Source organism: Schistocerca nitens, unplaced genomic scaffold, assembly GCF_023898315.1.
Source record: "Schistocerca nitens isolate TAMUIC-IGC-003100 unplaced genomic scaffold, iqSchNite1.1 HiC_scaffold_465, whole genome shotgun sequence".
NCBI classification, from domain to species: Eukaryota; Metazoa; Arthropoda; class Insecta; order Orthoptera; family Acrididae; genus Schistocerca; species Schistocerca nitens.
The window spans coordinates 307459-334487 of NW_026045998.1; the positions used below are offsets into that span (position 1 = coordinate 307459).

Here is a 27029-nt window from a genome sequence, read left to right on the forward strand (position 1 = left end):
CATCTGCCAGGAAGTTTCACGATATTCATCATTGGCTAAGTTTGTAAATGGAATATGACAAAGTACGTGCCACTTTTAGAGGGAGCAGCACACTATCTTCCGTAATATTGTCGGTGTTCCGACCCGGTTTCTCCGTTGACACATTTAATCGAGTATGAAGTTGCTGTATTGGCAAGTGTTTGGAAGTTGTGACATCCTTTTTTATGCAAATAGTTTGACAATTTATGCAGAAGATGCGATTCTCTCACTGTGACATTTGTTCGAGTAAGGTAATTACTACGGATTGCAGTGTTACCGGAGCAGTCAGATGTTGTGGTAGGCAGTGACCGGGTGCGACAGACCCGAGGATGAGGTTCGGAAGACGACATCGTAAGCTGTGGGATGACCTATCTTAATGATCGGGTTACATGAAACAGTTGTAAAGTGGAATTACTACTATGTAAAGCATTACCTATACAGGTCACACTGAAAGAAATACTTGTAAAGACACAAGCAAAATATTTACATAATTATAAATAACAAGTTATAACTTTAAAGTACTGGATGGATACGTGTTTAGCACGGGGAGGCGGAGAATGGTTCACATTTTATTTTTTAAAGCATTTAAAGTCCATTCCGCAGTGATTTAAACTACTAAAGAGTATGATGAATGAGTTTATTAGAGAAAAATCACTTTCGAAACATGTTCTCAACATGCACAGTGTGTGTGTGTGTGTGTGTGTGTGTGTGTGTGTGTGCGCGCGTCTGCTGGTCAAGTTTTATTCTTTTAAACAAATAGTTCAGTTCAATAATGACGGTGTGATGAGCATTTGTAGCGGCAAACAGGACTTGCTTTCTGCCTCGTAGGACAGTTGGAACATGCCAATGTACCATACACTTAACTCGCGTCAAAATTGTGAACTCTTTAGCTTGAGGATTTGTAAAGTGTGTGTGAAACAGGCGTCAATTTCGCCTCTGCACCACATCAGGAGCGGTTAGCGTTTTGGTGAGTTCGTTCCGAGGTAAGTGCAAAATTCACTGTAGTGTGTGTGCTGGCATTTTAGTTTTGAAGTGTATATCAGCATGCTGCAAGGTTTCCTTACAAAATAATACTAATAATAATGATAATAATAATATTTGTACGGTCTTTAAGGTAACTGAAACTGGCTAGGATCAAATACTTTAAAGTCAATTATTGCACTGAACTTTAGTGGTTCCTTTTCATCCTTTTCCCTGCACCTACCTGTCAACTCGTCACAGCAGATTGCCGGTAGGAAAGCCGAGCAGAAACCTACAGTACTGTGACTCGCACCAGGCTGTGTACGACGTAACTATCCTAAAAACCGGGAAAAGGTCTTAATCTTGAGTGAAAGGTGGAAATACTGGCAAAACTTTGGTGTAGTCTGAAGTTGAGAGTTACAAATTCAATGCCAAACCCGTGCCAATACTAACTCGGTCACGCACAATCTCTTACTGGATTACCTTCGTATAATGCTGTAATAAAAAAATTCTGGAAGCTATCCAGTTAAATATTATGAGTATCTGCACAGAATGAAGAGGCAGTTGAACATATACTGAGTATGCTGTTACGGAAATGTAAGTCCAAATCTGGGTATAAAAACAGCTGACCAGTACGTGTGATACAAATTTACACAATCGGAATCCCAGCGGCATAAACATTTCTTTGAAACTTTTCTGTGAGCAAAAGATAGGTTGTAAGTTTCTAAATTGGGACAAAGTTTCAAGACACACTGGTGCACAAAACATTAAGTATTACATCAGATGTATTTTACTTTCTCAACTAATTCAGGTGCACCGGTACAAATCTTAGCCCTTCAAGACAGAAAGAAATAAGCTTCGACATTTCCAGTTTACCAATATGATACAAAATTGAAAGGCAGTGACGACAGTATTTAAGACAAAATAAAGTACGATTAGTGGTAATGTTTTGCATAAACAGGTCTACAAGTCATAATGCAATAATACACTTACAAATAGTAAGTAAGGATTTCACAAAATAATACATTATGTATGCAGTTCCTCAGTTGCTAATTAGATTTCAGGTAATATATGCCACTGTAGCTCAATTGACAAGACATTTCAATATGCTAACAAATACAAATGTCAATCGTAAAATAAATTATTCATAGTAACGCAGTTTTCATAACGTGACACAGGTAATTTGTCCTGACACAAATGAAAGCAGTAGTTCAATTACTGTAGCCAAAATAACACTATTTTTACTCACTAATTATGATTCCCTTTCTGTACTCATTTTTGAATCTTTGGAGTCTGACGAGGCAAAACTTCTAACTATGACTTTAGTCACTGGTCATCTGTAACATTTAATTAGGCCTATACATCATTTGTCCACACATTTATGAAGTGTATTTTTCATCTGCACAATGTATATTCATCCTCCATGTAACGGTACTTTGACTACCGTGCCTCCGCCACAGCAAAGATGTCATTTACGATCACGCGTGCAGAAGACTGCTGCGCCAGCGACAGATTTTCATAAGTAAATATAATTTTTTTTTTTTTTTTTTTTTTTTTTTTTTTTTTTTTTTTTTTTTTGCGTAGGTGCTTGTTTTAACAACTAGTTCATTACTCTCCTGTTATCTTGTCTCCATACGTTTAAGACGTGTATTTTTTGGCGCTGATGTTAAAGAATGATTTTAAGTGGAAATTAAAACTACATTATAAAACGAACACACGGTGTCTTCACGTTATTTCAGTAGTGATTTGCAATGGTTATCCTCAAATTTATAAATTAATCCAGACAGTGAGAACATCAAGAAATTTTCATCACACGGAGAACAAGAGGACCAGCGAACAATAAAAAAAAGAACATCCTGCAAGAAAATAGAGAAGTATTCCAGATGCAGCCGCGAAGACTATATTATAATAGATACTACGTTTGACGGAATTATAAGGTAAATTGCAACTGATGCTATTTCCTTACAGTCGCTTTTTGTAGTGTAACCGATCCGATCTGCCATTCACGGTCAAATTACAGCACTCAGTAATACGAAGTCCGCCTTATCCGTAACTTATTCCATCTTAATTCAAAACCCAATCAGATTTTCTATTTTGTATTTTCACGGCAGAACCCCGAGGAAAGGAAACACTACATCAAGTATAATTGCTGAACTAAATATTACATACTAAAACACGTTATATCCTAATAGTATCTTCTTCAAAGTGATGCTGTTGCATAATACACTATGTGATCAAAAGTATCCGGACACCCTCAAAAATGTATGTTTTCCATATTAGGTGCATTGTGCTGCCACCTACTGCCAGGAACTCCATATCAGCGACCTCAGTAGTCATCAGACATCCTGAGAGAGCAGAATCGGGCGCTCCGCCGAACTCACTGACTTTGAACGTGGTCAGGTGATTGGTTGTCACTTGTGACAGACGTCTGTACGCGAGATTTCCACACTCCTAAACATCCCTAGGTCCACTGTTTCTGATGTCACAGTGAAGTGGAAACCTGAAGGGACTCGACAGCACACAAGCGTACAGGCCGACCTCGTCTGTTTACTGACAGAGACCGCCGACAGTTGAAGAGGGTTGTAATATGTAATAGGCAGACATCTATCCAGACCGTCACACAGGAATTCCAAACTGCATGTGATCCACTGCAAGTACTATGACAGTTAGGCGGGAAGTGAGAAAACTTGGATTTCACGGTCGAGTGGCTGCTCATAAACCACAAATCATACAAGTAAATTTAAAATGATACCTCGTTTGTTGTAAGGAGTGTAAACATTGGACGATTGAACAGTGGAAAAACATTAAGTGGAGTGACAAATCACTGTATACAACATGGCGGTCCAATGGCGGGGTGAATGCCCGGTGAATGTCATCTGCCAGCGTGTGAAGTGCCGACAGTAAAATTCGGAGGCGGTGGTATTTTGGTGTGGTGGTGTTTTTCATGGAGGGGGCTTGAACCCCTTGTTATTTTGCATGGCAGTATCACAACACAGGGGTACATTGACATTTTAAGCACCTTCTTCTGTTGAAGATTAATTCGGAGATGCCAGTTGCATCTTTCAACACAATCGAGCATCTGTTCATAATGCACAGCCTGCGGTGGAGTGGTTACACGACAATAACATCCCTGTAATGGACTGGCCTGCACAGATACACAGAACACTTCTGGGCTGTTTTGGAACGCCGACTTCGTGCCAGGCCTCGCCGACCGACATCGATACCTCTCCTCAGTGCAGCACTCCGTGAAGAATGGGCTGCCATTCCCCGAGAAACCTTCCAGCACCTGATTGAACGTATGCCTGCGAGAGTGCAAGCTGTCATCGAGTCTAAGGGTGGGCCTACACCATACTGAATTTCAGCATTACCGATGGAGGGTGCCACGAACTTGTAAGTCATTTTCAGCCAGGTGTCCGGATACTTTTGATCACATAATGTATATCCCTTTTAAATTTAAATCAACTTTTTCCGATCATGGGCAAAATTCAAATATTTCCCTACTTCTATTATTCTGATCATTATTTCTGGTCAGACATGGCTTAGGTCAAATCAAACTTCACTTCTTTCAGTATTTTACTTTCATCATAGTCACAATCTCAATCAGTACAGAGACAGAGTGTATTCATTCACACTCTGGTGCAACGACAAATGTAGAAGTGCAATGACATGTTTTAGTCAAGTTTGAATTTAGCAAGAAAATATCAACGTAGACATCGGAGCGTACACGCAGTCCACACTAGTAGTATTAACCTTACAGCAATCCTACCATGGCAAGTAAACATAAAATCATATGACTTTTTAAACATTTATGCAAATAATGTTGCAATTTCTCAATCCAGTATTTCATTTTCAACTCGCAATTGTGTAAAATTGCTAAATACAACTCATGTGTGCACACCAGCAAGTATGATTCTTGTGTGTAATATGTAAAAGCAAGATGGGAATGTTAATAAATTCTTGTATGTAATGAAGGTTGGTTGGTTTAAAGGGGGGGGGGGGTACCAAACTATGAGGTCATCAGTTCCTTGTTCCTAATAAAACAATGCCACAAGTGTGAGAATAAAACAGATCAGGCATATAACACAAAATGGAAAGAAAGGGAAGACTACAAGAATGAAGGAAAGGAGACATACACTAAAAGGAACAAAAGAGGACAAGAAAACAACAGATTCAAGAAACAGAAGAGAGTAAAACAAAGAAGCAGATTACAGTGGCTGGCCGACCACGAAAATAAAAAGGAAAAGCCAGCCACCCTGCAACACATTAAAACCTCCACCCTAAAAGCACTAGGGTGAAGGACACAGAGGGACAAAAGACATGTGCTAAAACTAAGATTGAATTATAAAAAACACCCCGACGAATCAAATGCAAAACCAAATCAGCCAGTGAGGCATCGTCTGCTAAAATCGGGTGTGGCCGATGCGGAGCCGGAAGACGACAACAGAGTCTGCGCAAGAGGCCCCTGTCGAGGACTTCCGTACCTTCGTGGTCCCCTAAATGGCTCGCAGTTTGTCGTGTGTACTGAGATTTTGCCATTCCGTCTCCCAAAGCTGAAAAACCTCGTCACATAATAACGAACACAGGTCATTTGCGGGGATGCCGTTCTCCAGAAGTGGTTTCCGTGTGGCCCGTTTGGCCAGCCTGTCGACAATTCATTTTCCTGGGATTCCGACGTGACCAGCGGGTCCAGCCAAAGACCAGTGAACGACTGGACCATTCCGGGGCACAAATAGAGTCCCGGGTGGACACTACCGGAGGATGGCGAGGGTAGCACTGGTCGGTAGCTTTCAGGCTGCTCGAGGAGTACATAAAAGGAAAGACTCCCCACGGCACGAACGGAGGTACCGAAGTGCACGAGAGGTGGCCACCAGCTCTGCAGTGTATACGCTGCTGCCATCGGGTAAGGCATACTGTTCAATGCGGCCACCGCGAGCGTACGCAAAGCCGACACGACCGTCAGCCGTCGAGCCGTCAGTGTAAACCTCTTCGCAGCCCCGGAACACGTCGAGATTCGAGAGGAAGTGACAGCGGAGAGCCACGGGGTTAATGCAGTCCTCAGGGCCACGTGAAAGGTCCAGACGAAGCTGCAGCCGAGGCGTACACCGTGGAGGCGTACGTGAACGGACCGCAAGGAGAGGTGGTAAAGGGAGGGACGCCAGTTCGGAGAGAAGGGACCGCAGTCGTCAGCCCCGACCCGGATCGCCGACGCGGGAGACGGACTGCCACGGGTGGGAAAAGGAGACGGTAGTTCAGATACTCGGGAGAACTGCAAGTGGGTGCTGCATAACTGGCGAGCAGTTGGGCACGTCTGATATGCAACGGAGGGACCCCAGCCTCCACCAGTACGCCGGTCACCGGACTCTTCCTAAAAGTTCCTGTCACTACTCGAACCCGACAGTGGTGTACAGGGTCGAGAAAATGTAACGGAGAGGGCGCTACCAAACCGTAAACCACACTCCTGTAGTCAATTCGGGATTGGACGAGGGCTCTGAAGAGCTGCTGCAACGTAGAGCGATCTGCACCCCAGTTGGTGTTGCTCAGGCAACGGAGGGCATTGAGGTGCTGCCAGCACTCCCGCATAAGCTGACGAAGGTGAGGGAGCAGAGTCAATCGAGTGTCAGAAACCAGTTGTAAGAATCGATACGTCTCCACTACAGTGAACGGATCGTCACGAAGGTAAAAGTTCTGGGTCCGGACAAACGGTACGACACCGACAGAAGTGCCCGATGCGCAACTTTGCGACCGACAACCGGAAACTGCGGGCTTTGTGGACGACTCCCCGTAGGCGACACTCGGCGACACCGGTACCGGAGCAGCAGTAAGAAATGCAGAACTCGTCTGCATAAAGAGAGGGTGAGACAGGGCGGCCCGACAGATGCTGCTAGACCGTTAATGGCCACTAAAAATAGAGAGACACTCGATACGGAGCCCTTCGGGACTCCGTTCTCCCGGATACGGACGGAACTGTGGGGGGCCACCAACTTTGACACGGAAAGTACGGAGCGACAGGAAGTTTAGGGTAAAAATCTGGACTGGGCCCCCGAGACCCCACTCGTACAATGTGGCGAGGATATGATGTCGCCAGGTCGTGTCGTATACTTTACAGAAGTCGAGAAAGACGGCAACCGGGTGTTGCCGTCTGGAAAAGGCTGTTCGTATGGCAGACTCGAGGGACGCAAGATTATCAGCGGTAGAGCGACCCTGGAGGAAGCCGCCCTGACGCGGAGCCAGTAGGCCTCGTGACTCCGGGACCTAAACCGACGGCCGACATACCGTACCGGCAGCTTACAAAGAACGTCGGTGAGGCTGATAGGCTGATAGCTATCTACATCGAGAGGGTTTTTGCCAGATTTGAGCAGCGGACCCACGGTGTTCTCCTGCCATTACGACGGAAAAACGCCATCGTACCAGATCCGGTTGAAGACGACGAGGAGATGTTGCTCGTAGTCAGATGAGAGACGTTTAATCGTCTGCCTGTGGATCCGATCAGGCGCAGGAGCTGTCTCGGGGCAACGTGCGAGGGCACTGAGGAGCTCCCACTCTGTAAACGGGGTGTTACAGGATTCACTGTGGTGTGTAGTGAGCGAGACGACAGTCGCTTCCAGCTGCCGGTCGAGAGTGCGGGGGTAATTCTCCGACGCAGGGGCTCTAGCAAAGTACTCGGCAAAGTGTTCGGCAATCGCATTTGCGTCGGTAGATAACACACCGTTTACGGTAACACCGGGAACACCTGCCGGGGTTCTCGTACCCAAAAAGACGTCTGATCTTTGCAGAGACTCGGGAAGGTGACACACGACAGCCAACGGTCGAGACGTATCTCTCCCGACACTCCCGCTTCTGTCGTCTGATAAGTTGGCGAACACGGGCACGGAGCCGTTACGGGCTGTGAGGTGCTGCAGGGAAGGTTGCCGCTGTAGAGCTCGCCGACGCTCCTCAATTGCTTCAGCGACCACCGAGGGACCGCCTTACGCCTCGGGCACCCTAAAGAGCGAGGGATCGCGTTTACTGCTGCAGAACGATTGTTGTAGCCACCTGCTCGACCGTCACATTGACTTCACCTTGTGGCGGAGATTCAGTGGTGACAGCAGAGGTGGAAGTTTCCCAGTCCGCCTTGTTCAAAGCCCATCCGGGCAGGCGTCCGTGGGCCTGACGCCGGGGCAGTGACAGGAAGGTGGGGAAGTGGTAACTACCACACAGGTCGTCATGTGCTCTCCAGTGGATAGGCGGGAGAAGTCCTGGGCTGGAAACTGATAAATCAATGACCGAGTAACTACCACGAGCCACACTGAAACGTGTGGCGGACCGGTATTTAAGAGGCAGATGTCGAATTGAGACACAAGAGTTTCGACATCTCTGTCTCGGCCAGTAAGCACGGTGCCACCCCACGAGGGGTTATGGGTGTTAAAATCTCCAAAAAGTAGGAAAGGTTTAGGGAGTCGATCAATCAGTGCAGCTAATACATTCAGGGGTATTGTACCATCTGGAGGAAGATACACATTACAGACAGTTATTTTCTGTGTTGACCTTATTCTGACAGCCACAGCTTCAAGAGGGGTTTGAAGGGGTACAGGTTCACTACATACATAAACACAAACTTCACCTGACACTCGATTATAGTCGCACAGTTCCTGTAATATACCTTATAGCTGCGGAGGGCAGGGTTCTGTATTACCAGGAACCAGGCTTCCTGGAGGGCAATGCATATAGCAGGTGTAAAGCTTAACGGTTGCCGTAGCTCAGGCAGGCGGTGGAAGAAACCGCCGCAATTCCGCTGGAGGGTGACATCATCGTGAGACTGGGAAGCCACGGAACATTCGATGAGGTAGTTTACGCCTCAGAGTCACCTGTTGCCACTGACTTTTTGCCCGAGCAGTCTATATCCGTCGTGTCTGAGGGTCTGGCGAGATCTAGGTCCTCAGCGGACGCCAGAATCTCCACCTCATCCTCAGCCGCAGAGCTTGTAGGTAGCGGTGGTGTGGGTGCCACTGCAATTTCCTCGCTCTTAGCGGTTTTCTTCTGAGATTTCTCTCTCTGTTCCTTGTGTGTCCCTGGCAGGGAGGACTTCACTGGCTCAGTCTCCGGGACTGAGGACGACTACGACCACCTGCTTTTGGGGTCTTCAGCCACTGACGGGTGTCATCTTTCCCACTGGCAGAAACGTGGGAAAGGAGTGACTCGAAAGACCCCTTCCTAGCAAGAGAAGCCAAAGAAGACTTACGCTTCTCCGGCTTAGAAGTGGGGACAGACGTCGCCGATGGTTGGGGGGCAGTGTTCCCGAAGTAGGTGGTGCACGGGCAACAGGGAGGCAAATGACCCCCACCACCAAGTGGGCAGGTGGCGTCTTCCGGCTCTGAGAGGTTACTGGGATTGGCGGAACTGACGGTGCCGGAACTGTCGTGGCGGCGGCGTAAGACGATATCGTATGCACGGGATGCGGGCATTCAAATTTTCTCCTAGCCTCAGTGTAGGTCAGTCAGTCCAGGTTCTTATACTCCACGATTTTCCTTTCTTTCTGGAGAATCCTGCAGTCTGGTGAGCAAGGCAAATGGTGCTCTCTGCATTTGACACAGATGAGAGGCGAGGCACGTGGAGTTTTGGGACGTGACGGGTGTCCGCAATTTCGACACGTGATGCTGGAAGTACAGAGGGAAGACATATGACCGAACTTACAGCACTTAAAGCACCGCATCGGGGGAGGGATATAGGATTAGATTAGATTAGTTATTCATTCCGTAGATCCATAAAAGAGGGAATCCTCCTAGGTGGGGAACATGTCAGATAAACACATTACAAAAATGTAATTAGAAAAGCTTGAGTTTCATTAATTTTAATGATCCTCAGTCAATAAACAGTAAAATTATGTACACGAATTAAATTTAAACCTCTAATATTTGCAGGTTTAATACTTACATCTGCTTTCATTACATCTATCATTCAGACATTTGCTAGTTTCTTGGCCGTTACAACCAAGTATTATCAAAAATTAAAGTATAATAAATTTTCATTAAAATGGTCTACTGCACTTGTTGAGAAACTCATGGATGAAACAGGAGGAGTTGGCCACCAAAAATTCTTTTAAATTATGTTTAAACTGTGCCTCGTCTGAAACTAAACTCTTAATGGGTGCTGGTAACTTATTGAAAATATGCGTTGCTGAATACTGGACTCCTTTGTGGGCAAGAGTAAGTGATTTTAAATCTTTATGTACATTGTTCTTATTCCCAGTGTTGATAGTGTGTACTAAGCTGTGGGGCTTGACATCATAGCAGTAGACCATCACCTCGGCCTTCGAGTGTGATACGTCGCCTGAGAAGACGAATGCACCGGTGGCAACCCGATTATCCCTCAGACGCCAGTGGACACGCCCGACAAAATGTCCCCCTCGCCGCTCTAAATTGGCGCGCAGCTCACTGTCAGACTGCAAAAGAAGGTCCTTGTGAAGTACGATACCCTGGACCGTATTTAATCTCTTGTGGGGCGTGACGGTTACAGATACATCCCCCAGCATGTCACAATCTAGTAACGCCCGTGGCTGGGCAGAGGGTTGGGTTCTTTGGGAGAAGAGACCAAACAGCGAGGTCACCGATCTCATCGGATTAGGGAAGGACGGGGAAGGAAGTCGGCCGTGCCCTTTCAAAGGAACCGTCCTGGCATTTGCCGGGAGCGATTTAGGAAAATCACGGAAAACCTAAATCGGGACGCGGGATTGAACCGCCGTCCTCCCGAACGTGGGTCCAGTGTGATAACCACTGCGCCACCTCGCTCGGTCACTGGGCAGAGAATGCCGTTTCGATCGAGACTGACCGAGATCTCATTTTGGACGAGCCCTCCACCTCCTCAAACTTGTACCTCTAAATGCTCGACAAAAAACTAAAGCTCTATCGTCACGAAAGATTCCCCGTCAGCTCCCAAACGTACGAGGTAGCGGGGCGAATACATCCCGCTGTTATTCGTAGCCTTTCATTCCTCCCACGGTGTGGCCAGGGAGGCGAACGATTTGGGGTCATACATCTTTGCATTAAAGTGAGCCCTCAAATGCTTATAGACTGCTGGTGGTTGGCCGCCAGCAAGAGAACGTGTGCCACACTTCATTGCGTCTCACCTACTCCGACCGAAGGCACTTCCTGCGGGTGCCACTCGGCCGCAGCGAGGGCCACCTGGCAGGACGGCCACTGCCGGGAGTCCCGATGCCCCGGGGAGACGGGCATCTACCCCTCGGCACACGTGGGGAGTTAACGGCACCAGTTCCGTGTGGCTTTTCGTGGATGATGCTGTAGTAAACAGAGAAACTGCAGCGATAGAAAATTGCAGCGAAATGCAGGAAGATCCGCAGCGGATAGGCACTTGGTGCAGGAATTGGCAACTGACCCTTAACATAGACAAATGTAATGTATTGCGAATACATAGAAAGAAGGATCCTTTATTGTATATATGATAGCGGAACAAACACTGGTAGCAGTTACTTCTGTAAAATATCTGGGAGTATGCGTATCGAACGATTTGAAGTGGAATGATCGTATAAAATTAATTGTCGGTAAGGCGGGTGCCAGGTTGAGATTCATTGGGAGAGTCCTTAGAAAATGTAGTCCCTCAACAAAGGAGGTGGCTTAAAAAACACTCATTCGACCTATACTCGAGTATTGCTCATCAGTGTGGGATCCGTACCAGGTCGGGTTGACGGAGGAGATAGAGAAGATCCAAAGAAGAGGCGCGCGTTTCGTCACAGGGCTATTTGGTAACCGTGATAGCGCTACGGAGATGTTTAGCAAACTCGAGTGGCAGACTCTGCAAGAGAGGTGCTCTGCATCGTGGTGTGGCTTGCTGTCCAGGTTTCTAGAGCGTGCATTTCTGGATGAGCTATCGAGTATGTTGCTTCCCCCTACTTATACCTCCCGAAGAGATAACGAATGTAAAATTGGAGTGACTCGAGCGCGCACAGAGGCTTTCCGGCAGTCGCTCTTCCAGCGAACCGTACGCGACTGGAACAGGAAAGGGAGGTAATGACAGTGGCACGTAAAGTGCCCTCCACCACACACCGTTGGGCGGCTTGCGGAATATAAATGTAGATGTAGAGCGATCCCTGTGTGGTCAGGGGGCTACAGCCGACAGGGTACATGGTGGCCCCACCACAACGGACTGGCTACCGTGCTGGATATGAGGTGCAAAGAAGTCCACGGTCATCGTCTATGCAGAAAGTGAAACTGCATATTTCATGGTGGAAAACACACCCTGCAAGGTGTACTCGCACAAGAGATGGAGAATGGGTGGGACTGCAATGCAACAATGAGAAAGTGGGCTAAAGATCTCAATGCATGATGGACACGATGCACCGTGTAAGGCACCCTTCCCCAATTGGCTTGTGCTCTTCGTGAAAATTTTGAAGAATGGAGATCAAACCGTACATGGGACCATCACGTAAAGGCCCAAACGTGTGAAACTCCTTTTAGTCGCCTCTTACGACGGGCAGGAATACGTTGGGCCTATTCTTACCCCCGGACCCATAGGGGGTTGCAATGAAGGTGGCAAAAGCCCATTCATAAAGGTAATCAACATTCCACTTGAGCCCAATTTTATATCATTCAAGTAAATATCCCTGCACTGTAACAAATGTAAGTTTTTGCAAGTAGGTTCATAATTAACAGGGACACTAGGACAAACAGCAAGTGTAGGTTCATATAAGCTACCCAAATGAGAAATGTAGGTCTGACTAACCAAGAATGTAAACTAAACAACATGGGTAAGTTCTCATAAGCTTGTGAATAATAAGAAAATTGCTACTGAACTGAAATGAAATGTTGTGTGGCTATGGCCCTCCATCGTGTAGACCAGTCGCCTGGTGCAAGTCTTTCGGGTCGATGCCAGTTCGGCGACTTGCAAGTCGATGGGGATGAGATGATGATGATGATGATGATGATGATGATCGTGTGGACAACACAACCCCCAGTCCCTGAACAGAGAAAATCTCCAGTCCAGCCGGCCATCAAACACAGGCCCCTTTGCACAGCATTCCATTGCGTCGATCACTCGGCTATCGGGGTGCACATTACTGAATTCATTTAACCACATAAACTGACTAACAATAGGCAAAGTGCCAAGTGTTGGTTCCTAAAGACAATGTAAAGAATAAGCAAAGTACTGTTGAATCCATACAACCACACTTACAATAAATAATGAGTGACAATAAGCAAAGCGGCCAGTGTAAATTTATATAAGCATGTGATGAATTGATGTTGCAAACTGTTTACCAGACACTTAGGTCGGTAAGTATAAATGGTTTATTGTAAGTTTTCTCATGTCTAAAGGGAAATACATCAGGAATTTTCTTCCTTCTTGACACAAACAGCATACCAGCAGTTTACATCCAAAGGAATACAGAGTTTGGTGTAATAAGTAGGCTGATAGTATAGGTGGGAAATGAATGTTAGGAGTTTCAAATAGGTATGTACATGACAAAATATGTGTATGTAAATCGTATATTGCAAGTTTTGTATGCGATGTGAACTGTTTGTGTATAGAAAGGCTATAAAGAAAAGAATAGAGGAATGTGACATCAGAAACTGTGTTTATGTTGAAGAAAATGTCACATGGGTAGAGTCCTGCTCTTGCCACACACAATGCATAAAGAGTATGCATCTCCCTGAATGTACTTTTTCCATTCTCTACAGGGTGCATGTAATTATCAAATGTGCCTGAAACAAATTTCAAATTGGTATAATGTTTGAATAAACAAATTGGAGAGTAAATAGCATCAGCCTAGTCTGAATTCCTGTATTCAAAAATTTCGACAGGCCCAATGCAAATACAAAAAAATATCTTAATTTCACTATTTGCTGCTTTAGATTTAATATAACGTTTTGCTAGAACTAAATCTCCAATTTTAAATTGTGTGCCCCTGCTTTCTCCTATAATACTGTTTTATAGTTTCTCTTACAATATCATCTCTCAGTGAAATGCTTCTGCATGCTGGGAATTCAGCGAGTTCACTGAGATAAACAGGTTTCTTGTTATACAAAAGTTCACAGGGTGAGAATCCTTTTGTGGTATCTTGTAAGCTATTTAACACGTCACATTCTAACCGATTTGAATGACCCTTGCTGAGTAGGTTCTACACAAACGGTTTATTTCTCTCACGTATTGCTCAGCTGGATTACAACTTGGTAGGTACAAATGATATTTTATGCTGTAGTGTTCAAAAAATTCTTTACATAATTTTGATGTGAACTGCCTCCCATTATGAGAAAAATATCTTTCGGTATGCCTACTGCGTGAAAATAGCCCTTTGCGATTTTAGTAACAATTTTCTTGCTGGCTGCTTTCTTCATAGGCTATAGTTTTACACATTTTGAAAATTAGTCTACCATGGCAAATATGAGGTCTGTTCAAAAAAATCCAGAAAATTTGTAATTTCACAGCTACGGTTTGTCGGAGCGAAATGCAATTGGCATCCCTGCACACGCCTGTATTTAATACGTAGCTGCCGGAAGTTTTACAGTCGTATACCTGTTAGTTATTGTTTTGTTTTTTTGATGGAACATTGTGATTCAGTTTGTGAATTTTGAAATGGTAAGAGTTAGAAGAGCAACGTGTCTGCAGTAAATTTTGAGTGGATCTCGAGAAAGCCTTTACAAAGACGCACCAAATGATGCAGGAAGCCTACGGCGGTGAGTGCTTAAGCCGTACTCAGTGTTACAAATGGTTCACACGGTTTAAAAATTGCTGGACCTAAGTTAAAGATCACCCACATTCGAGAGGGCCTTAGACATCTAGTGATGACACTCGTGTCAGGAATGTCAGTGGCTGTCTGACTGGCAGAGACGGCAGCAGAGACTAACATTTCAGCACTGCCTGCCGTGTCCTGGGGCGTCTGCCGCCAGTTGTCCCTTACTTCGACACCGGCACCCGACTCCGGCTGTCAGTTCACGGCCACGGTGCCGCCACCTTTTGCCGTCCCGTGCAGTGCAGTGAAGCCATTTTCACAACGGCTGTCGACATTTATTCCCCGCGCCAGGATCTCGAGAAGTTCGGCCACGTTCTCGCGCTCTGCAGCTTCCCGCGTCCACTTCTCGGCAGCGCGCTCCTTTGCGGCACTGTGGCAAAAATTGGGATTTATTATTTTCCACAGAAATTTACTACCACAGTAGATAATCACAAAATCAGTAACTACACCGACTGAGTAATATAAACTTCAACGATTAGCGTGCAATGTGTATGTAAGGCTTACAGTTTGTTCCAGTAATGGGAAGGAGATTTTGAGGTTACACAGAATTATTTTACAACATTTTCAGAAAAGAATCATCAGAGGGTGGTGTACTACATTAGATCTGACACGGGAAGCACGCGTGCGACAGGTCACTAATTTTGTCGAAGTTTTGCACTGACTTAGTCTGTAGAAATGTGACAAATATCCCTCCAGTAGAAAATACTGCTCGAGCAATTTTTAGAAATTGACATTCAAAATTTCACCAGCCAGTCAGGTACAGTACAAGAAAGTCAGCCGTCTGACAGTCATATTAGCACACCCAGTTATGGCAGCATTTCCTCATACTGCACATCAGCCTAGTCCTTTTTTATGCTACTCTTCCACCAAACATATTCCTACAATGAATGAAGTTTCACGTTCAACCTGGGAGGAGGCACACCTACGTACAAAGTGCGCCAACCGTAAACGACACTGTCTTTTACCGTTCGGTCGGCGTTTATAATGGCAAGCCCGTATCTACACTCCTGGAAATGGAAAAAAGAACACATTGACACCGGTGTGTCAGACCCACCATACTTGCTCCGGACACTGCGAGAGGGCTGTACAAGCAATGATCACACGCACGGCACAGCAGGCACACCAGGAACCGCGGTGTTGGCCGTCGAATGGCGCTAGCTGCGCAGCATTTGTGCACCGCCGCCGTCAGTGTCAGCCAGTTTGCCGTGGCATACGGAGCTCCATCGCAGTCTTTAACACTGGTAGCATGCCGTGACAGCGTGGACGTGAACCGTATGTGCAGTTGACGGACTTTGAGTGAGGGCGTATAGTGGGCATGCGGGAGGCCGGGTGGACGTACCGCCGAATTGCTCGACACGTGGGGCGTGAGGTCTCCACAGTACATCGATGTTGTCGCCAGTGGTCGGCGGAAGGTGCACGTGCCCGTCGACCTGGGACCGGACCGCAGCTACGCACGGATGCACGCCGAGACTGTAGGATCCTACGCAGTGCCGTAGGGGACCGCACCGCCACTTCCCAGCAAATTAGGGACACTGTTGCTCCTGGGGTATCGGCGAGGACCATTCGAAACCGTCTCCGTGAAGCTGGGCTACGGTCCCGCACACCGTTAGGCCGTCTTCCGCTCACGCCCCGACATCGTGCAGCCCGCCTCCAGTGGTGTCGCGACAGGTGTGAATGGAGGGACGAATGGAGACGTGTCGTCTTCAGCGATGAGAGTCGCTTCTGCCTCGGTGCCAATGATGGTCGTATGCGTGTTTGGCGCCGTGCAGGTGAGCGCCACAATCAGGACTGCATACGACCGAGGCACACAGGGCCAACACCCGGCATCGTGGTGTGGGGAGCGATCTCCTACACTGGCCGTACACCACTGGTGATGGTCGAGGGGACACTGAATAGTGCACGGTACATCCAAACCGTCATCGAACCCATCGTTCTACCATTCCTAGACCGGCAAGGGAACTTGCTGTTCCAACAGGACAATGCACGTCCGCATGTATCCCGTGCCACCCGACGTGCTCTAGAAGGTGTAAGTCAACTACCCTGGCCAGCAAGATCTCCGGATCTGTCCCCCATTGAGCATGTTTGGGACTGGATGAAGCGTCGTCCCACGCGGTCTGCACGTCCAGCACGAACGCTGGTCCAACTGAGGCGCCAGGTGGAAATGGCATGGCAAGCCGTTCCACAGGACTACATCCAGCATCTCTACGATCGTCTCCATGGGAGAATAGCAGCCTGCATTGCTGCGAAAGGTGGATATACACTGTACTAGTGCCGACATTGTGCATGCTCTGTTGCCTGTGTCTATGTGCCTGTGGTTCTGTCAGTGTGATCATGTGATGTATCTGACCCCAGGAATGTGTCAATAAAGTTTCCCCTTCCTGGGATAATGAATTCACGGTGTTCTTATTTCAATTTCCAGGAGTGTATTTCTCAATTATTGCTTCACCTAACGCAGTGGTAAGTTGTGTTGTCTTATGTCCAAGTGAGCAGTAGTAATGAACCAGGTGAGAAAACATTTAGGAACTGTTCGAGAAAATTTCTCAGATTCTGAGCTAACAACACAATAACACAACGAGTAAGTTGTGTATGAGGTAATAAGTAATCAAATAAGTTCTTGGCTGCAATCTGATGCAACTGCACTGTTTAATGGTTCGAGTGGTTCATTTTCACTACAGTGGGGCAACACTTGTACATGGTAACAGTGTTATATCATGAATCTCTATTTTATCATTGTTTGATTAAATTAAGACTGAACGGTGATTGCGCTCATGCACGTTTATCTTGTACTATATGAAGAGGCATTATTTACATGTAAACAAAGTATGCCACATGCCTGCTCACGTTATGAATGTCTGCGTGCCACCTCGAGGGTTAAGTGATCACAGTAATGAATGAGTCGCCCTGGGGGAGTTTCTGTTTCCCTAGCAGGCAGTTAGGGGAAGGCTCTGCAGATATGCAAGGTAGGTGGCGAGTCATTCCGTGTCAAAACACAATTTTCTATGGAAATATACCTTAACATCTCAAATTTTGATGAAACATTTTATACCTAGTGCCCCTACATAGTTATTAATGAAAACCATGAAAAAATTTTTCGCAATTTAATTAAATATTTATTAAGCCACGAATTTTCAAATTTTTGTTAAAAATTGCTACACCCTCGAGTAGTAGAATGCCATTTTCTCAGGAACCAGATGAAATACAGACCTGGCAAATGTGTGATTTTAAATCACTCTAGATAGCCTTGCATTTGGTATGCATCTTTGTGTTTAAAAATTAGTTCTCTGAAAAATTTAAATTTTATATCTGACTTTTCTAATAAAGCCATATTTTTAAAATTTTGAAAAATCACACAATTTCCTTGGCCTATACTCTTACAGCTCCGAAAGTTTCATTTTCGGATCATGGGATCACTTCATCTACTATGTTAACGCCTGCCTCAGTCTCGTCAGGTTTGTTTGATTTATTGATCGATTGATTTCTTTATTAATCCATGTTACAATTTACATTGTGTGGATTTCGTCAGCAAAATCATGTACAATGTACCTACAATTTATACACATAAAATTAATATTTAGAAACATTTTTAAAGTATGAATAAAATAGATAGAAACATTCCACATGGGAAAAATATATCTAAAAACAAAGATGATGTGACTTATCAAACAAAATCCCTGGCAGGTTGATAGACACACAAACAAACACACACACACACACACAAAATTCAAGCTTTCTCAACCCAAGGTTGCTTCATCAGGGAAGAGGGAAGGAGAGGGGAAAGACGAAAGGATGTGAGTTTTAAGGGAGAGGGTAAGGAGTCATTCCAATCCCGGGAGCGGAAAGAGTTACCTTGGCCTTACCCTCTCCCTTAAAACCCACATCCTTTCGTCTTTCCCTCTCCTTCCCTCTTTCCTGACGAGGCAACCGTAGGTTGCGAAAGCTAGAATTTCGTGTGTATGTTTGCGTTTGTTTGTGTGTGTATCGACCTGCCAGCACTTTCGTTCGGTAAGTCACATCATCTTTGTTTTTAGATATATATGCGAGAAATGTGGAATGTTTTCCTCTATTATATTCGCACACTATTTATGTGTTTCACAAACTAAGGCACTTGGCTCCCTGAAACAGTAATCATACCAAACTGTCTTATTTGTTTCAAAGCTTTTGAGAAAAATTTAAATTTTGGATGCAGTGAGAAAAATGTTTTTGTTTTCTTGAAGTGTTCAGGGTTTAATATTTGATTTAGTAAGCACTGAAAACCAGTTGATTGACTATTTTGAACTACAGATATCTGACATGATGTCACTCACAACTTATTTCCACATTTGTTTTATTCAAATGTCTTTAATAGTTAGAAGAATTTTACTGAGTCAATAAAAGTATATCCTTACAGAATTTATTTCTTATTGATTACCTTATCCATTTTACTTAATTGAAATTACCCACTGGAAATATGAAAGGGTACCATTGAAATCTCATCACTTGATAAGTATTTGTTTGTGAAATGGTCATCCTAGCGATGTTACGTAATGATATACTTCCCACAAATGGTCCCAGCTCTCAACCATCACAAAAATCTGACTGTTTTATAATGTGCTGCCTGTATCCTTCTCAGTACCTAGGGCTGCCCAAGTTGTGAACTAGTGTTGGCAACTGTCAGTGCTATTTCACGAGTTCTATGTTGTACGTACTTCTTCACGTGCAGTTTTACACTGAATGCCCAAGATGATTTCATCACAAGGATTCTTTCTGGCTAATCAAAAATGTACCGCAGTGTGAAAGAACTTTCAAAATTGAAATCGAACAACGGATAATCCAGGATGGAATAACAGTTTCAGGGTGTCCGAAAAGTCTTTCCCTGATTACATAAATTGATAACTCAGGCTAGAAGTTAAGATACAAACTATCAAAGTTTTTTTCACACATCAGTAAACTTCTACATGAGCACCTTTGGTAGCATGTAGCACATCTAGGCGATATTCAATTTCCGTCCACACATTAGCCAACTTCACTGGAGGGATCGATTCGACGACTGTGGTTATCCGTTGCCGCAGGGTTTCGAGACCTGGTACACGTGTTCGGTAGAGCTCGTCCTTGACATAATCCCCATATAAAGAAGTCTGATGGGGTTATGTCAGGAGAGCGTGGAGGCCAAACCGTTGGCCCATCACGACCAACCCGTCACCCAGGAAAGGTCGTATCGAGACAGGCGCGGACGTCCAAACGCCAATGAGGCGGTGCACCGTCTTGCTGAAACAAGACATCGGGCAGCTGAGGAACAGCATACAGCTGCAACATGTCCAGATACACTGCAGATGTGACGGTAGCCTCAGCAAAGAAGAATGGCCCGATAATTCGATCGTGCAATAGTGCGCACCAAACATTCACCTTTGGACTGCCTCTGGTGCACTCCGTGACCTCGCCAGGGGGCTGTGAACCCCAAATGCGCACATTATGGCGATTCACTACTCCACTGACAAAAAAGGTCGCTTCGTCGGAAAAGGCAATTCGTCTGATAAAACCATCATCGTCCTCAATACGTGATAGGCGACCGCAAAGTCATGTCGACGTGTACTGTCACTGGGCAACAATGGAAGTGGAAGTTTACTGATGTGGGGAAAAAAACTTTGATAGTTTGTAAACAATTAGACACCAGTTTCATATTTGTATCTTTCTTCTAGCCTGAGTTTTGAATTTATGCAATCAAGGAAAGACTTTTCGGACACCCTGTATAAACTGGCGGAATACGGCGTTGCGATCGGCAACGCCTACACAGGGTGCATCACAATTAATGGCGTAAACGCCAATAATTGCCTAAAACATGCTGTAACATCCAACAAATAAGGTAGCATGAAAGTATCAATAGAAAACTGTATTTCAAAAGACGAATTGTAAAAATTTAATAATGTTTTACTGTGTTTGTACAACCATGCCAAATCCTGCATATCTTGTATATGAAGAATATAAATATTTACAAAATGGACTCATTCGTCATACGATTTGTTTACTTCACTAAATGGAAACAAACACTTCAAGTGTCAGTGAGTACTCTGTATAGTATAGCATTTAGTATTGCAGTTGTGGGCAACCTGTTTTTCCAGTTGGAAAGGAAGTTGCTACGGGCCTTTCTGGATACAGAAAATGTTCGACTGCTGCCCTGGCCAGCACATTCTCCAGGTCTCTCACCAATTGAAAACATCTGTTCAGTGGCGACCGAGCACCTGGCTCGTCACAATAGGCCAGTCACTACTCTCGATGAACTGTGATATACTGTTGAAGCTGCACGGGCAGCTGTAGCTGTACACGGCATCCGAGCTCTGTCTGACTCAATGCCCAGGCGTATCGAGGCTGTTATTACGGCTAGAGGTGGTTGTTCTGCGTACTGATTTCTCAGGATGTATGCACCCAAATTGCTTGAAAATGTAATCAAAAAATGGCTCTGAGCACTATGGGAGAAAATGTAATCACATGTCAGTTCTAGTATAATATATTTGTCCAATGAATGCTCGTTTATCATCTGCATTTCTTCTTGGTGCAGCAATTTTAATGGCCAGTAGTGTATGTGCCTCCCAGAATGTGAATGTATGTAACATTTCTTATTCTCTCTCCAACAATTTTGCTTTCCACTTTTCGTCTCTTAGAAATCGGTTCAGTACAAAGCCTATTGCTGTGTTACTACTACAGTTCAACGCTGCATCAACATATCTTGACGAGAACAATAACAAAGATAGATCTTTCTGCCCGCCAAAAATGTCGTCTTCAAAGATAATACTCACGACGCCTTCTACCGGATGTGGTAACTCCTGTGAACAACGTCACTTCCCGTGTTTTATTGCCGCCAGCCTTGTCAAAGACTCTACATCTACGGTTATGTACATACTCCGAAAGCTACTGTAGAGTGTGTAGCGGGGGTTACCCTGTACCACTACTAGCCATGTCCTTCCCTGTCCCACTCACAAATGGAATGAAGGAAAAGCCGCTGTCTATATGCCTCTGTAGGAGCCCTATTGTCTCTAATCTTATCCTCGTGCTCCTTATGGGAAATGTATGTGGGCAGAACTAGAATCTTTCGGCAGTCAGCCTCGAGTGCCGGTGCTTAAATTTTCTCAACAGTTAACCAAAGTCGTCGATTCGCCTTCCCACCTACAGTTCACACACGCTCGTTCCATTCCATACTGCCTTATGCCCAGATATTTAAAGGACTGTGTCAAGCGGAACACTATTAATTCTGTGTCCGAACATGAAGGGTTTCTTCTTCCTACCCATCGCCTAATCTACTGCTCAGGGTACGCTGACTTCAACATAGGCTTTTTTTTTTTTTAATTCTTACTGTGCAGTATTGTTATGTAGCAATTCCCATCAGGTTCATGTCTATGCAACGCTACAGAAAGCTAGTAAGAAAGATTACGAATTTCTAGCAAAAATTAAAAATGTAATAAGGCAGTTGCTCATGTATATCAGATCTAAGAATAATAAGTTATTTATGACAGATTGGCAGGGAGGGGGCTAGACGTTGGCATATGAGAGTATTATTGATATCTTCGAAGATAAATGGCGACTTGTAAGTAGTCATAAACGGTTCCAGTTACTGCCGTGTTAATAAACCTGCACAATACCGACTTTTAGATCATTTTCATGACAGAAATTCACCTGACTACGCTATGTCCCCCCCCCCCTCCCCCCCTTCATTGTATTTCAGTTCCCCATCGGGGCGGGCTGGCAGCAGCATATGCGCTGCTCTTCAGCCGAAAGGCAAGAACAAACGATAGAAGACATTTAAAAAAACAAAGGAGAAAAGATGGTGAACATAGATATAAAAAAGGGGGAACATCATGGATGACAATAGACAAAACAGGGGCGACTGTAAAATGGAGATAAAAACCGTAAAAGAATAGCGCACACAAAAAACCACACACTGGGACAATTAAAAGAACACAAGGCACAGTATGACCGGCGCGTAGTGGATCCCCCTCTATGGGTATCAATATAAAGCCATGTGAGGAGCTACAATGGTAAAAAAAACGTGTGCTGCCAGTCCGTATTTTGCCAAGGAATAGCATTCGGTAAATTTCACCTCAGCTCTGCGCATGCGCGTGGAACCGCCGGCGACTGCTTAAAAGAACCTAAAACCGTACGCCGCCAATAACTCGTTTTCGGCCAATCAGGAACCGTAGACGGCGATAAGAGACGGGGCTGAAAGGATCACCACATTATCTGAGGCAGCGTCTTTGGCTGACATCTGTTGGCAACACCGAACAACACTACAGTATTGAAGCGCTGCATATTTTACTTCGAATCGACTAGTGTAACACGAAAACATTGGAATTAACATACATTTTTGCAGGTATATCACTTGCTTGTTTGTAGTTTGCTAACAAAATAGCAATAAGCGCCCACGTATTTTTATTATCTGTGAACAATATACTTCATACCCACAAAGTTTCTTGGTAAGGTGTGCCTTAGATACGGTAACTGGCGCGAAAATGTTCACTCTTTTCCTCGTCGCCAATTTATGAAATATTTGGACGGCTCTGATAATGAAATCGGAGCCTGTTAGTATAATGTAAACTTTGGCGTGATGGAGGTCCCCGTGCATCAAAAGCACAGCATGGGGTGACATTAGTTACAGCAGTGGAATTGCCGTACGCATAATTTTCCGTTCGCTACCCGTACTTAGCAGTGTATCCAGGAACTTCCTCGGTTGATCTACGTGCTTGGTTACACACTTTTTTGGCTTAGTTTTTTGTATCGAATTTCGAGCATACTTTCCAACTTGATTCTTCCTTCGACTGTACTTCAGGTTTCTGTGGACTACATGTAAACAGCGCAATGACGTCAGTCAAAGCAGGGTGCCTCACGTAAAAATTCTTCCCACGTTTCGTCTTACCCAGTGGAACTCTCGAATTAAATGCCAACAAATCTGCTTTGGTACTATCTGGGTTGGGATTAGTCTTCCCTCTCTCCATTATTGATATGACAATTTTTTCGTTCGCCTAGGGCGTCAGACTGTTCGTTGCGCTCAGCACTTTCCTTTTTTTTTTTTTTTTTTTTCAGGTTAGCGTGAACGCCATCGCGACTTTCAAAAATTGTGAGCCAGAAGGTCGCGCTTTTTTTGTAATTTATTTATTTATTAACACTACAAATAACATTTTTACAACAATACATGAACAGAAATGTAATTGTGAGTGCAGGCCATATTATACAGAATCGAAATCCCTTAAAGAAAACAGAAATAAAGACAATTGTAAACTGTGACAAATTATTCACAGAGTACTTTTGGTAACAGTCCTAAAGATACGTGTATGAGTTGTGAAATTTAAACGAATTGAAGTAAGTGTATCATATAGTAAAGTAAAGAGAAAATGGACAACTCTAATGAGAAATGGGAAACAAAATGGATACTTTGGAAATCCAAGCAAGCAGAAGACGGCAGGAGGTGTATGGAGGAGATTCGAACCCATCCGGCTGCACGTAGTGTACAAGAGTGACGCGAGAGAGCAGCAGCTGGGCGCAGTGGAGAGTAGCCGGACTCGAGTAGTACGGACTGCCACCGACAGATGGTAGGCGCGAGCTACAGAGCATGAATCTCTGTATAGGCAGGGAAAGTATGGCCGCCTGCTGATACATTGACTGCTGCAGAGTATTTAGCCGTGGCCCGTGTTTATTAAAGAAGTACACTTAGCTCTCTAATGCAGTGCTAAAACTGATCAGTGGCTTCAAACGGAACATGTCGGATATTTTGCAACAAAAAATCTCAACAAATTAAAGCTAAATGAGTCGAAAAGCATTTGTTGTGGTGAGCATAACAGCTTTTTTTGCCTGCTATTCTTTATTAATAGCGAATGCAGAATTCGCAGTTCGTGATCCGGTATCGAGTTGTAACACCTGTTTTCGTAATTAGCGTTAAATTGGCCCTATCCAATAGTCGGGACAAAAGGGAACCAATATTAGGTCGCAAGTGCAGGGTAAAATCAATCACTAATTTAAAGCTCTATATCAACTTACTTCTTGTTCCTGCTACTCCGTAGTACGAAAATTCGCCCAATGTCTCGTTTGTTATACGAAATAAAGCATTGCATATTACGCATGCCTGCCTCACAAAATATTTTCTGCATTTCCTTCATGTCATTAGGAGAATGATTACGAAAGTATCAGAGAATACAATATGTTTAAAATGTGTTCAAATAAAACTAGTCCTATGATTAAAAGTTGGCTGTAGGAAACAGTAACAACTCTACTCTTATTAGTATACTACAGATCTTCGGCAACGTTGCACCACAAATAATAGTCTCCCAGTAACGTTAATGTTCACTGAATGTAAGGTTGTACTTGCATAAATTTTTTTTTTTTTTTTACTTTATATTGTGTTGAAGAAAGTACAATTTATTGCTGTGAGCATCCTAAATCTACGTTTAAACAATAATCTACACTCAGTCAGGTTATATTTTTACCAGTCATTACAACTTTGTACGGTCCCACTCACTATTTTTGTTTTATCTGCTAGCAGAGGCAATTTTGTCTCTAAGACTTCTATTTTGTTTTTAAATTATTATTAAACCATCCTATTACCTCTTCTGACTTTTCTTTGCTGTTCAAATGGATTGGAAAACAAGTAACAGAAATGTAAAAGAAGACAAAAGGACAGAAATGACTAAAATTAACTGAATGGTTAAGTCGAGTTCCTGCAATCTTTCCCATTGGGACCAAGATAAACCCAAAACCAAGAAAATGTATAAAAACTCTAGCTGCAGTGTTCAGACATTGAAATTGAAATACTGAGCCTGGAGATGCTCCTGACAGTAGCATGAAATTAGCTGAATTAGATATAAACAGCAGTCTGATGCTCATGGTCACAGGGAACTTATAAACATCATTTCTGTCACTACCAATAAGGGAACATGGTTCTAGGCTTGCTGATAGATTTGTTCATTATATTTACATTTATCTTTGAATGTAGCTTCCAAATAAATGATTTGTCATTAGACTGTATGAAGGTAAATCGTAAGCTGGAGAAGTCACTGTAGCAGATATTTAATGCAAGTATATCTCATTTAAAATAAGTTGCAATTGCAGGATCAAGAAAGGGGAAAAGAAATAGGTTTTGGCTTCAAAGCTAAGGTGGAGTCTTGTACTGTAAAGACAGTGTATTAACAGAAAAGCTGAATCTCGCCCAATACCTGTTAACAGAAAGGGGCGTGGTCCATAATAGCAGTGAACATCTACGCTAAATATCTGAAAATGTTTGACGGAATGTATTTAATATATGGTATTACTTAAAGTGTTGTTCTACTTTGAAGACAATGTGTGCACTATTATTTGTAACACGTGTTATCAAAAATATCCTTAACGAATGTGTTATTTTTACATTTACAACCCCTTAGCCTAAAAACTGTTAATAACAGATCTATATAAATATCTTTAAATTTCAAAGTAAACCTGCATTACTGAAGTAGAACAATTTATTTAGGCTTCTTATTAACCACCGATTTACTTTTGGAATGGCTTAAAATTACCCAGAGTATTTTATGTAGGTAAAATAATGTGTTGCCCAAGACTGACATAAACTTAGCCAGAATAGCAGAGCAACTTTATCAGTATAAATATTAAAATATTACAGCAGACAGTCAATTTGTCTATATTTTACTATCAGAAATGCTCAGTAACTGTAACTACAACATGTGTTGCAACAAGTAACATATTTTGTGGGCAGTATTTTCAAAAAATGGTCTAAAGTGGGGCAAAGTAACCCCAGTTGACTGCATTTTCATTCACATATTCCCGGTCTTCAACATAAAATGCTAAATTTTGATAATAAATAAAAATAGCAGTTACAATACAAAATATGCACGACATTTACTTGTAATGACATTTACTTTTTACCGTGATTGGAAACAAGTATTCTTCAAAAAATAATCTTCTTCAGCAGATTTTGCATATGTGCTATTTCATTCTGAACTAGAAAAGAGTATAGAGGACAAGCTAATGTTCTTACTGAGTGAATGTATACTTTTTTCCTCTCTACAATATTATATAAAATATAGGTACATTGTATGTATAAAAAGCTATTAAAATCCAGAGAAAAAAATAAACGACATAAATGAAGCACACGGAAGAAACAAAGTTGGTGGCAAAGCACAGAAGTCAAATATGTACACAGGTCGAAAGGTGAAGTTTTTATTTTTATATGCATCAATCTGAAACCTGGAGAGCAACATAGTTTACTTGCAAATAATATACGAATTAATAAAAACACTCCATACCTAGAAAGAAACATGGAACAAAAATTTATAAAAATCACTGTGATTTAAACAAAAAATGAGACCACTTGAAGAGAAAATGG

General features: G+C 43.8%; 2 protein-coding genes across 2 annotated transcripts in view; both read left to right on the forward strand.

The window, feature by feature from the left end:
* The window catches only part of LOC126232157 (zinc finger protein with KRAB and SCAN domains 3-like), a 394238-nt gene that overhangs the window by 130088 nt on the left and 237121 nt on the right, over positions 1–27029 (forward strand). The gene's annotated exons all lie outside the window — the stretch shown is intronic.
* Positions 24316–27029, forward strand: part of LOC126232158 (zinc finger protein 418-like) — a 116267-nt gene continuing 113553 nt past the window's right edge. Inside the window, exon 1 of the mRNA XM_049942464.1 lies at positions 24316–24485. Within this exon, the coding sequence (XP_049798421.1) occupies positions 24462–24485 (24 nt within the window). The 5' untranslated portion in view covers positions 24316–24461. The remainder of the gene's footprint in view (positions 24486–27029) is intronic.